Source organism: Balearica regulorum, chromosome 5, assembly GCF_011004875.1.
Source record: "Balearica regulorum gibbericeps isolate bBalReg1 chromosome 5, bBalReg1.pri, whole genome shotgun sequence".
NCBI classification, from domain to species: domain Eukaryota; kingdom Metazoa; phylum Chordata; class Aves; order Gruiformes; family Gruidae; genus Balearica; species Balearica regulorum.
The window spans coordinates 63607043-63619833 of NC_046188.1; the positions used below are offsets into that span (position 1 = coordinate 63607043).

Sequence of the window (12791 nt, forward strand, 5' to 3'; positions counted from 1 at the left end):
GATGACTGATGATGGTTCTTGATACCTAACGTCACTGCCATTTATCAGTTATCGAAAATTTGACTTTCAAAGTTTTGTGTGGCATTGTGTGTGCCCAAAAGTGAGAATGCATCCAGTTAGTATTAGTGCAAAACTACTGAATAACTGGATATATGCATACTGAAACATCTAATCTGCAAACTTGAGTAAGGTGGGCATAAAGCTATGCACACAATTTGGAAAAGTAGGTGTGATTTTAGGTGCTTATCATGTGAAAAGAATGAAGACAGAGTTACTGACATGAAAAAGTTACTAGAATTACTCTTCAAAAGACTTTCTATGAAGTAGATGTGAATTGTTAGCAATGTCATGACTGAAAGTGTGTGAGAATGTCTCTTTCTGCTACTGTCAGTAGCCAGAAAATGGGGTAAGGAAAGGAAGAGGAAAGCAACTGTTTTATTACAACTTCTAAATACAAATGTAAAATACCCAAATAAGTAGGTTTTTGTTTTTTTCTTTTTACCTAAAAGCCTTAAAAAGAGTTACACAACCTGAAATCCTGAGCATCAATTAAGAGAATGAAAGAGCAGTAAGATTTGTCTGGCCTGCAATCCTTGATGCATTAAATGAATGCCAAAGACAGACCAGTATTCTCTTGGAGTTTAGCTAAACAATAGGGAAAAATCTGTAAATTGGTGTGGAGTTCAAGCCTAATGAGACCTAGATGGGATTTCACAGATGACGTCACGAGACAGGCTGTACACATCCCTGTGTTTAGCAAACAGATGATGTCATTTGACTTCTGCGTAAGTGTGAAGAGCAGAAACTGGTGCTTCATAAATATTCAGCTGTATTATTGGCTCATGTCTGTTAGGTTATGTGGTAGAAGCCTGTCTGCACACCCAGAAAGGGGCATAGAGGGACAATGGCAGGTGGGGGTGCAAAGCAATGCTCTGCTCAGCTACTGCCAGGCCCGTCGCTGGAGAGCTGTCAGCCCATCAAAGGCTCATCTCTGTAAGCCCAGAGGAGCACAGAGGCTCAAAGGCACATCGGGAACCCAAATTAAGGACTCAGAGGAAGGAACCCACCCTGTCTGCGCCTTCCCCAGGATTGCACCCCTCAGCCCCAGTTCCCAGGTGTGAAACCCCATCAAGAGTCAACACTGGAGCACCTTTTGGACTGGGAGGGGTCACTGCCCAGCGATAATGTGCTGCATTATGGGATGCAGGGGAAGAGTATTTTGGGATTGCACAGGACTTATTATGGGGTATTTAGAGGGGGGAGTCCAAGGTGGGGAAAGGGATGGATTTAGGTGGTTTGGGAAGCAACAAGTGTGGGAAAAGGTAAGGGAATGAGAAGGGCTAGTCTGATGTAAATGGCTTGCTGGTTGGTATGGCTATCTTGCCATGCCTTGCACCTGATTGGCACAGTCTGTCCTATCTTTCTGTTAAATTTGCTTCTAACTCTTCTCCTGGGTGAGGGACTCTATTCCATGTGCATGTGTGTATGTGGGTCTGAGTGCCAGCAACTGGAGTCAGACCACTGGTCAAGGGCCTGCATGTCTGCAGTGCCAGCCGCTGGGGAGACCAGCATGAGTGGACTGAAGAGCCAACAACTGGAGTGGGACCGTGGCTCATGGGGGCCTGCGTGCCTGTGCTGGCAGCACCTGGAGTGAGCGAGGGTCTGGGTTCCAGCACCTGTGCTGGTACCACAGGCCAGAAGGCTCATTGCCTGGGTGCCAGTGACTGGAAAGACTGAAGTGAATGAAATCAAGCGCCAGCCACTGGAGTGGGTGATCTGTGTGGCCACCCATGTATGTATGTAATGTATATGTGTGCTCTGTATGCATATGCCTACTTGGGAATATGCATTGAGCCTAGGTGCTGGTTAGACCTGGGATTATGGAGCTGCAGAAGCCTCGTCTCTCTCGGACTGTTGGGTTCAACAGGATATATTTTTCCCTTAACAATGTCCATACCTGTTGAGTCAGAGATGCCGTAACTCTCATCAGAACCAGTCATTAAACTGCGTAACAGTTGATAAATAATTAAAAGTCTCTTTGTGAGGACATGGTCCATTTCTGTTTAATTCAGCAAGTTTACAGTTTCCTTTATCTCTTCTTTTGGGAAGAAGCTTGTGCTGTAGATTGTTTTCCATCTGTATAACTCTACTTATGTGAAACTTGGGTGAGTTTGAAATACCTGTTCCCTTCTTTCAGACATCTTTGGCTTTCCCTGTAGAAGGAAACATGGCAAACCAGGTTGCAAGGGAGGGAATGCTGTACTAGAGAGTGTATACTAGAGAGTATTCCTTCTGGTAACATTTTTGATTCTGTGATTGATTTCTTGCTACATTGTTTTGCAATGATTGAGGTTCCTTTGTGTTGTGACACAGTGATACTACTTGATTTGTTTTAACTGTGGTATCTCCAGTACTTTTAGTTTCTTTGTTTTCACTGACATGAATTTAGATTGTCAAATGTTCAGTAGCACGTCCAGGTTCACGGTAATAAGTCCTAGTCACAAACAGACCAGCAATATTTATTCCAGACAATAGCTGGAGTGTATTGGGAAAATAGGTCCCTTACTGTTTCCCCTCATTGATGCAAGGAAGAAATGTGACTAAGGTGTCTTGCTTAGTGCTGTTGGGTTGCATTATCCATTGCAAACAAAACAGTTATCTACACTTACTTGGAAATAATTCACAAATTGAAAGAACTAAATCGTATGGATTTCTCATTAGGAATCATCTGAGGTAAGCAAGAAATCCTCTGCTTAGCACAGGCATGTTCACCAAGAGAATGTGGCGCATTTCAAGCAGGAGAATCTGGTTATGACACAAAGTTCCTGATGTGTGAAAGATCTTGTTTCAGTGCTTTTTGAACAGCTGTTTGCATAATGTTTTTGGAGCCATATAGCATAATAAGGATTTATGTAGTGATGTCATACCATGACTGAAGGAATTTCCCAGTTCAGTTGCCTGTTTTCAAAACCTGGCAAGTCTACATTAGGCTCATTTCATCTAGTAGTACAGTTACAATTTGACACTTATTCCTTGTTCTTCCTTTTGTCATGGGCAATAAGCTGCTATTTTCAGATCAAGTATGAGAGTATATTTGTAATAAACTGGTGTAGTATAGTAATATTACCAATTGTATAATGCTTTAAACTGTATTTTTTGTGCAGCTTTGCAAGAGTGAGAAATCAGGAGGTCCTGGAGTCTCCCTTGTCAATTGCCATATCCTTGGGCAGGTCACTTTTTCCATTTCAAAGTCAACAGGGCTGTGTACGTCAAAAGCAGAATTGCTTGTTTTTTTCATATCACATACTGAGTTATCAAGAAAGAGAAGATCCCTTTTTTTTGTGCTATTAATATTACCTAGTTTGAGATGTGGCAAATAACCTGAAATAATATGACAGAAATTAACACAAGAATGACGTTAAAAAGAAATTTTCTAATTTGAGATCTGACACTATTCCATTCTTCAAAGTGTTAGTGAATATTTAATAGATCAGATACCTACTGAAAGGACATAGACTGAATTATTTAAGGGCATCACAAACCCTTGAGTTTTTAACCCCTGAAGCATTGAAATTCATAACTGAGGCTTAGTTATTCTGATGTGATGTTGTTCATTCCAGGCTTGTTCTTATGCTATTTTATTTTTGATTATTAAAGCAATATTGGTCTACACAGTACAAGCAAAACTAAACAGATACTCTTCAGATGCTATATCAGAATACTCTGTAATTCCACTAGCTATCCTAATATTCTTAAAATAAATATTCTAAAATATTATAGTGTTAAATAGGCGAAAATAAATATTCTTAGAGTGGTTCTCATGAGCCTATAAGACCATTCCAGACAACAACACACTTTCCATAAACTACAATGCTTGTTCTTAGAGGTGATGTTTGGGTCTTGTGTTGGGGTGAATTGAATCTTTGTCAAACTGCTGCACCTTCATTATCTCTAATGAATTTATTAGCTGTATATTGGAATTTGACAAGGTAATTTCTACACTCTGCTTAGAGAGATGCTTAATAAAATGGCTGTCCTCCATGTGTTGTACATGCTGAATAACAAATACTAAGTAACTAGATTGTGCATAGACAGGAATTGATTTGCTTATGCTTTTACATTGTCCCTGAACTAAGCATCACAGTGTAAAGTGGTTTCGAGTTCCAGACATAATAATCCAAGTATATGAACATATCCAGATACTTGTAGATTAGGATCTACTTGTCTTAAGGCAAAGTAGAAAAAAACAAAGCCAGTGTGGTAAAGCTTGTATCTGTTCACACTGATGGTGTAAATCAGTCTCCCATCTAAAAGATTATCTTACATGTGATTTAGAACTCTCAGGAAATTTCAGATATTAATTCTAAAAGGAGAAATCATATAGGAAAGAAACTTAAATAATTGGGCCAGATCCATTGTTTGGCAGAGCTTGTTTTGGTACTATTTGGAAGTGGGATCAGAATTAATTTTAAGCTGTCTCTATTATTTCTCAATCATTGGGCTAGCTGAAGTGCATACCCTACTTTTGTGTTACATAGAATCATGCTGCTGATGATTCTAAATGCTTATTTGAAAAGGCAAATGTTACCAGGGCCTAGACCTGATCCATAACCCTTTGCTGCACTGTGACATAAATTTTGACAGTGTCCAAACCAAAGTTTTCTAACTTCTTAATGTTTTTCCTCACTATCATATTATTTTGATGGGGAATTTCCACACCATTCACAAAAGCATCAAGACTTGCCAATATTGTGTAATGAGAGAAGGAGATAATGAAAGCGAAGATAATTTGGAATGAAACTTTAAATGTAAACACATGAAGCAAGAGGAAAAATGGATTCCTTTAGTTGTTCAAAGGTTTTTCTACAAGCCATTGGATGATGCTAGATTGATTTATATGTCTTGAATGTTGGTATCTTAAGGAGGATGTGTTTCAGGGGTTAAAATCATGTTCTGACTGAATAATACCTTTGTCTATAGCATTCAATGTATATAAGTATAGCTGAATGTAATCTAAAAATATTAGATCCAGAATTTACCTTCCTTTCTCATACAGAATAACGTCATACTATACAAGTGTGACAATTACACGTAAGAGGTTAAAAACACAGATGTCCTCATATACAAACATTGTGGATGGAGATCCACAAGGTTGGTATGAGAAGCAGCTGAAGGAGGGAGCCTTGCAGCAGCAGGATGGCCCTGTTTTGGCTAGAGAATGCAGAATAAACAGATAGAGGGTTTCTACACAGAATTTTGAAGGCCACAGTGCCCAGAGTGAGACCTTTTGCTTCATTATCTGTGAAATGAATATTAAAGTTGACACCCCTAAATATGGTAATGAGCTAAAAGGAGCACATGCTAAACATATATGACTATAGTACTCGACTCTCCACCTAAATCATGTTAAAACATTACCCCTGGGAGGGAACAGCTAAGGTTGGAGTATAAAGGATATTGAGGAAGTTACCTCCAGGGAGGGAGAGAAGAAACTAAAGAACCTGAAGAGACAGTTGAAGGGCTGTGCTCCTTCTCCTGCACCCAAGATAGGGACGCGGTAAGCACCGCGACTTCACCTTTTTGGTGAAGAATACTCGGGATAGTATTTTGCTAGCATTACAATCATATATTAGCACTATTGCAGTAAGTGCATCTATCAATGGCAATTCTTAACTCTTCATAGCTGTCACTTTAATAAACTTTCCATCTGTTTCAGCTTTGCAGAACTGTCTCAGTGAAGGTCCTTTAGGGGGCTTTGACAGGCAAACATTGACTCTGATATGTTGCTATATATAATCCTTTAGACATAAACCATTGACCAAGTCCGGGACTAAGACTGGACCTAGCTGTACCTAGGCTCCTCTCTGAGAAGGAGTTTAGAAAGCAAGGGGGTCCTTTCTGAACCTTGTGACTCAATGGGAGGGCCTCCCTCAGCCACGCATCAGGCTCACACCCTTGACGCGACAACAAGTAATACATCTGAACCCCCCCATTATTTTTTTCAGTGAATTAAGAGGTCATCAGTGTGAATGAAGTAAGACTTTACCTCTTGCCTCTTAGAGTTGCTACATGAAAGAAAACTAATGGTTAATGATTGTGAAGCATAGCTAGTTAATTCTTTCTCTTCCCCACCTACACATAACGAAACGCTGACATTTGATGTCTTCAAAGTATGTCCTTTCTCTAACCCTGCTCCTGTCTTGCTTTCTGTATTTCCCAGAGACTGCAGCCTTGTGAGCTGCTGTAATGTCTATCAGTATAAGTCACATTGAAAGACCAAGGCTTTGACAGCTAATGTTAATAACATAAATTGAAGAGAAACATGAGATACACAGAAAAATTTTATAGATCTCATTGCCCGAGTGGAGGGGAACCACTAATCTCAAGGCTGCCATCTCCAAATGAATTTTTCAGATTAGCTGCTTAGCTCTTTTCTTTGGTAGGTTTTTGGTAGTTTCAACCAAGATGCTAGTTGTATTTTTTAATGCAAATGAAGTGTGCAGCTAAATATTGCATACTAACAAAGCAAAATGCGCTTGCTGAGGTGGGAGGGTGAAGGAGGAGTACAGCATATGAACACCACGCTCAACTGTCTTTCCTCTTTCCATTCAAATAGCCCAAGTTAAGTGCAGCCTCGACTGTTTTCCATCTATTATTTGTAATTGCCTCTGTCTCAGGCTAGATTTCTCTGAGGGTTTGTGGATGACTAATAAATCCTTATTCACCAATTGGGTTAACACAAGGAGAGGACATTTATATTTCCTGCTTATGGTAAAAAACTGGTGAGACCAGTTGTATGCCAAAATTATAAAGGCAAGTGTAAACCTGTTTTAAGCTAGGAGGAATGATTTACAGAACTTAGGGAATAATAGCTAAGCATTGACAACAGTGGGGTGATGCTTTATTGATGGCTTCAGGGCAAGGAACGTGTATTTTTTGCATGTCTGTAAATCTGTTTATCTAAAAAGGCAGCTGGGATTAAATGGTCATTTAAATTAGCAGGACTATGAATACTGCTGCTGCACTTCATGTTCTCATTTTGATGTCTGGAGAGCTTCAAGTACAACTGGCACAGACACTCATAAGATCAAGGTCAAACTGTCTGCATAATAAATGATAGACAGTATTAATTCACCCACAGATGTGGTGGCAGAGATGAATAATCTTCACGCAGCTTATCTATACATCTGGGTATTTGAAAGACTTAATTACTTACAGCACAATGAATCCTGTATTAAGTGTCCCTTTCAAAGGTCTTTAAGGGACTGTTCAGCACTACATAGTACCTCTATGCTGTATGCCTACATACAGTTTATAATACCAGGGCATTATAAACTGTAGTTTTCCAGGTTTTCTGCTTTCATTGTGATGCAAGAAAAGAGGTAATTTTACTTAACTGCGAGTAAATAAATAGATAGTTTGGTCCATTTTAGTTTTTACTACCTCTAAAGTTAGTTTATGTAGACTAGTGGCCAGTCTGACATGTTGTAAGGTCTTTTTGCAGAGCCTGCCTTTAAAAATAGAATTAATACTCAGTTTTTGAAAAGTTCACTATTGGCAGAATAGTTCTATTGAAGTTGAAAAGCATTTTACCTATTGATTGCAATGGAAAGGGGTAGGCCCATGGAGCCCATGGTAGGAATTCTTGGAAATCTACTTCTGACTCAATTAAGAATGTTTCTAAAAGCTTACCCACCAATTTAGTATTTAGGGTAGCGTGTCATACTGAGACTTTCACCTTTTGACAGAGCTGCCATTTATTCATCATGGTAGAGCTAAGCAAAGAGCATACAAATTACTTCTTAAATGTTTTTCTTAAATAATAATTTAAAGCAGATTTGGACCTCAGACTACACTGATATTGATGGCTTGCATGTGCCTTTACTAAAATTTTGGAAAATACATTAATGTAAAAGTAAGTTTAATGAAATGATTGTTGGGCATTGAATGGAAAGGGATAAAGTCTGTCTTACAAACTATCAAAGGTAGTCCAAGATATCTTCAAGTCAGGCCAACCTCCTGTAAGAATTTCTGAATTTTGCTCATTGAAACTACTGACAGTGAAATATTTGCTATCAGTCTGTAGAAGAACAAGTAATTGTTGACATGATTCGGAATGGATTTCACTTCAGAGTAGAATACCAGCCTTAGTTTTATATAAATGGAGGTATATATTCAAAGCTCACTGATATTAACAGCAAGGCTACATGTGGGACTTAGATGCTTCCTGAGCTTTTTGTGTGATCACTTATGATTAAAAAAAGAAGATAAATTCAATAAATTATTTGTTTGCTGTTCCCCATCACTCTTTAGAAAAGCAGAAAGCTTTTGATGCATGATATACCCATTTTTCAAAAAGCCAGCTTTATGGAAGAGATTTGGGTAGAACTCATATCTAGGTACTGGACAGGGGTTGAGAAAGTGTTTGAAAGAAGTATTCCCAAAGGCTGTAATTTGCTTGGCAGGGATTAGTGCTTATATGGAGGGCACCTTTTTCTTTGCATCTCTCAGTCTCTCGGACTTGGTATTTACCTCAGCATTGGTACCTAAGATGTGTGAGATAGATACACAAAGTGAGAGTGTGGAAGCTTGCAGTGATGCACAATTAGGATTTTTTTGCTAGCATCCTGATATTAACCTCAATACTCTTTTGACTGCATCAGTTAGTTTTAGTTTCGAGGTTCTGAATAGAGTCGTTTGCAAAATGAAAATGAATGGTTGCATTTGTCTGATGGATGAAATGGGAGCTGCATGATTTTTGTTTTCATATGCAAGCTAGTTTGTGACAGAGATGTGGACACAGCTCTGGGGAGGCTCTAATCACTATAGTTTAAATAAAAGACTAATGATAATCTTTATTCTCATCCATAGCTCTGTTGTGTTAGAACTATGAAATATTTCATCATCACATTACTGGATCAGGCTAAAGTATACCAGTCCTTTATTTGATGTGATTTGGCAATGTAATGCAAATACGGCTCAGGTGGGTGTATTAGTTACCCCCAAAAAATTATGAGAGGGAAAGAAAATGTATGATTTAAAGCATAGTAAAGTGGGCAGGTGGACTCTTAAGTTTTTTAATTGGCTTATTAAGACATACATAACAGAAGTGCAACAAAGTTATTTTTATTATCCCAAAACGCACAACAGACAATACAAGTGTTTACAGATCTATTTTGAAAATGTATCTTTTACCATACTTTTTTACTACAAGCTACTCTGTGTGGCAATTTTAATTCAAAATTCTGTCATCCAGAATGGAATAATTGCTGATATGAATAATATGCTTAGTTTTAACTGAAGTCAGCTCATGTTTAAAACTGAAATGAGTGAGAGGCAGTTTGATTTACCTGTTACTTAACCACTTTTAAACTTCACTAAACCAAAGAAAATGTCTGTGCAGATTAATCTTATAAATAAAATTAAGAGAAGTAATATCTTTCAGTAAAAAAGCTAGAAATTAAATAAGTTAAAATATCTATTATCTATTATAAGAGAGATCCAGAGTAACAGACAAATTCCCATTGAATAAACATGTCTGTATGAGTCTCAAAAGCAGACATGCCAGGGGATCTCAAGAGGACGTCTGCTTCATTCCCTTGCCTCATGGCAAATTAACTTTACCTCTGTCATTCCTAACACGTTCAATGTGTTCATGAAGACCTGTAGTGGTCACTACTCCACAGTCCCCACTCCCTTCCTCCCTTCCTTCCTCCCTTCCTCCCTCCCTCCCTCCCTCCCTTCCTTCCTTCCTTCCTTCCTTCCTTCCTTCCTTCCTTCGCCAACCCCCTGACAATTTATTTCAGTGTCTAGCTGTCTGTACCTTTCGGAAGATTTGCTCGTGACTACTCTGAATCTTTCATTAGTTGTTCTGTTCACTATGAACATGAAGAACTGACTGTTCCTTTTCTCTTCGTAACAGTCTTCAAGCATGTAAAAGGTTCCACTAATTTTTCCTCCCTAAGTGTTACTTCCCATAAGCAAAACAACCACATTTATTTAAAACTTTTCTCCTAAGATGTTTTTTTAGGCCCCTCTCCATTCTTATTACCCTTCTGTGGATTTTCTCCAGTTTTTCACTGCCTTAAAGTTCTGTGTCCAAAGCTGGAAATAACAACTCAGCTGTGGCCCTTTATCATCTTGAACTGAATGGTGGAAGTAGGTTGTGTCTTGTAGGCTCCACTCCTTACATTCCCACATTTCCGCAGTGGTGTGATACTGTTGACTCATACTTAGCTCATATAACCTCTAACTCTTCAGTGCCGACCTGCTGCTGAACCAGTTGCTCTCCATTCTGTGTTTGTGTAGGTGAGTGTTTCTGATGAAGAGCAGTATCTTTTCATTTTCCTGATAGGATTTCATTCTGTAGGTTTCAGATAATTTCCCCAATAACATGACATAATTTTCCATTCTGATTCAGTCAGTCCTCCAGCTTGCTTCCAGACCATCCCAGCTTCATACCATTGCAGAATTAGGTTGCTGCAGAACTCTGTGAACTTCCATTCTCAGAAGGGACTACTGTGGACTGCACAGTTATCACACCGTGTTTGCGCTACTGGGATCAGGTGCCTCTAGATTCATCCCTAAATAACTTGTGAGACTTCTATGCTAGTGTTAAAAAAATTCTCAGTCTTACATTTTGTTGCATAATGAGAGGAAATCCACTATTTCTGATATGTGGCAAAATTTTCAGAATTGTTTAACTGACTTAGGATATGTTTACTGAGATGAAAGTAGGCAGCTGATGATTTTTTTTCAAGTTAGCCAGGTATAACTAAAGTTCATGTTATTTGTGTTATTGTGAGCCTGAGCTAACAAGCCTTACTGAGAAAGCACAAGAGTTCAGGTGACATTCACCATTTGAACATAGATTTTGGCTCTTAAGTAAACATGCTGTTATTATTTACAGAGCATAATGACTATATACAATATTTTGCCAAAAAACCCAAAAAACCATGATCTCAGCTGAGAGGGGTTCACAGTCCAACTAATAGAAAGTGAGGGCACAGATGTTGGTTGTAAGACAACCAGTGCTGCAAGGCTTTTTAAAATAAGTGCGTTCTGAGGAGAGATGGAAAGCAGGGGATAATAAAGACTTGGACGTTGGGAACTTTTTGAAAGCATAGCATAGCATAGAATAAGCTAAGTGAACTAAGCAGTGGAAATACAGGAATATAAAGAATGAAGGTGTAATAGAGAAGAGGAGGAGGCAAGGTCAGAAGGAATCGGAAGCAGCATTCTGTAGACCTATGAAAATGGTTTTAAGGAAACTGATGGGCTAAGTAGGGAAGGTCTGAAGAGAATTTTAATCGATAGCTCTCCCTTTCGGCCTTAAAAATCTTTGTTTCAATCTTGGCAGTTTCTAAGTAACCTTGCCAATTATCTTCCACTTAAGCCCAATCAGTACCATTATTTAGAAGTCAAGATTTAGAGCCAAACTGCCCTGTCTAGTACCCTTCATTGGCTACTTCCATTCTGGCTGAAGGAACAGTAGGATGGCCCCAGCCCTCTCACAGTGCAGTCAGTGGTGTCAGTGTCGCAGGTCTCACAGTGGCACTCTGTAGCTACCGGGTACGAATAAAAGGATTCGGGATGGTCACCACAGCCAGGGATCTTCACTGTTTCATACACAACCTCCTTGAAGGTACATGTTTGCTGAACAGATGATACTGGTGGATATTTATATACTGGATCCTGAAAATTACAAGAAGGAAATACTCATTTTGAAATTTGTTATGGGGTAGAATTCCAAATGCTTCCAAAATAAAGGAACTGATGCGAAAACTAATTAAACTGGTGGGGAAAGTCCCACTGAGATCAAAAGGCTTTGGATCAGACTCTTCTAATTTCACCTGGATTAGATTTCTACTTTCAGGAGGACCGATACAGCAAAATTGTATCATACCATCACCAGACAATCTTGCAGGTGAGTTGCGAGACTGCAAATTATTTGGAAAAGTAGAGGAGTCTACATAGTGATGGCTGCTTTATTGTATCCGTTTGCAAGCACAAATTGAACACAAGGCAGAGATCCAGATTGTAATACTTTCAACTCTAGTTATACAATATAACCATAATGTGTGCAGCCAGTTAAAAATCTGAATTTTACTGGCATCTTTTCACCCTTCCCTTTGTAGTTCAGGTTGGCTGTGTATCTGCTTTCCTGTCAAATAGCAGTTTACTTAGCCTGTTCTTTCACAAGGCTCATCCTGCCTGCATGTTTGCTACAGACTGGAGAAATGGGTTATTCATACATCATTTGGAATATTTAGTTTCGGTGCCTGAAAATAAACTTAAGATTCTCACCCTTGTGAAGCAGTATCCTGAGCACCACGTGGCATTCACTGTAATACAGAATTGACATTCTTCTCTTTCCACTGCTATAGTAATATTGGTGAGCTGGCAGCTATTGCAACAAATTGCTTTCCAGCAAAATAACAGCATATAACAATTAACTGTCTTCATCCTGTGTATAAAGCAAAAAAATATATCTATACTGGAGAAATGTAGTTATTTTCAACAGGAAATATTTATAGAAACAGGGAGAAATTGAGTCTTCACGTTATCCTCAAGTGGTTCTATAATAGCAAGCTTTCAGAAATATCAGTGAGAACATAGGATAAAGCCATTAAGTAGATCTATCTGTATGTTTATTGTTAAAGGAGTTTGATTTTTCTAAATGACTGAAATGGCATGTCAGCAATCTCTGCAGAATAATGATAGCAGAGTACCATACCACTTTCAATGAAATATTTTTATCTAAGTTTCTGTACAGAGAATGTGTCCTGTCT

At 38.8% G+C, this 12791-nt stretch overlaps 1 protein-coding gene across 1 annotated transcript; it reads right to left on the reverse strand.

Moving 5' to 3' along the window:
• Nucleotides 1–11457: 11457 nt before the first annotated feature.
• FSHB (follicle stimulating hormone subunit beta) lies at nt 11458–12465 on the reverse strand. The gene is made up of 2 exons (XM_010299552.1): nt 12307–12465; nt 11458–11694 (listed from the first exon to the last, which is right to left on the reverse strand). Exons 1-2 carry the CDS (start codon nt 12463–12465, stop codon nt 11458–11460), a joined length of 396 nt encoding a protein of 131 aa, XP_010297854.1.
• Nucleotides 12466–12791: the final 326 nt, after the last annotated feature.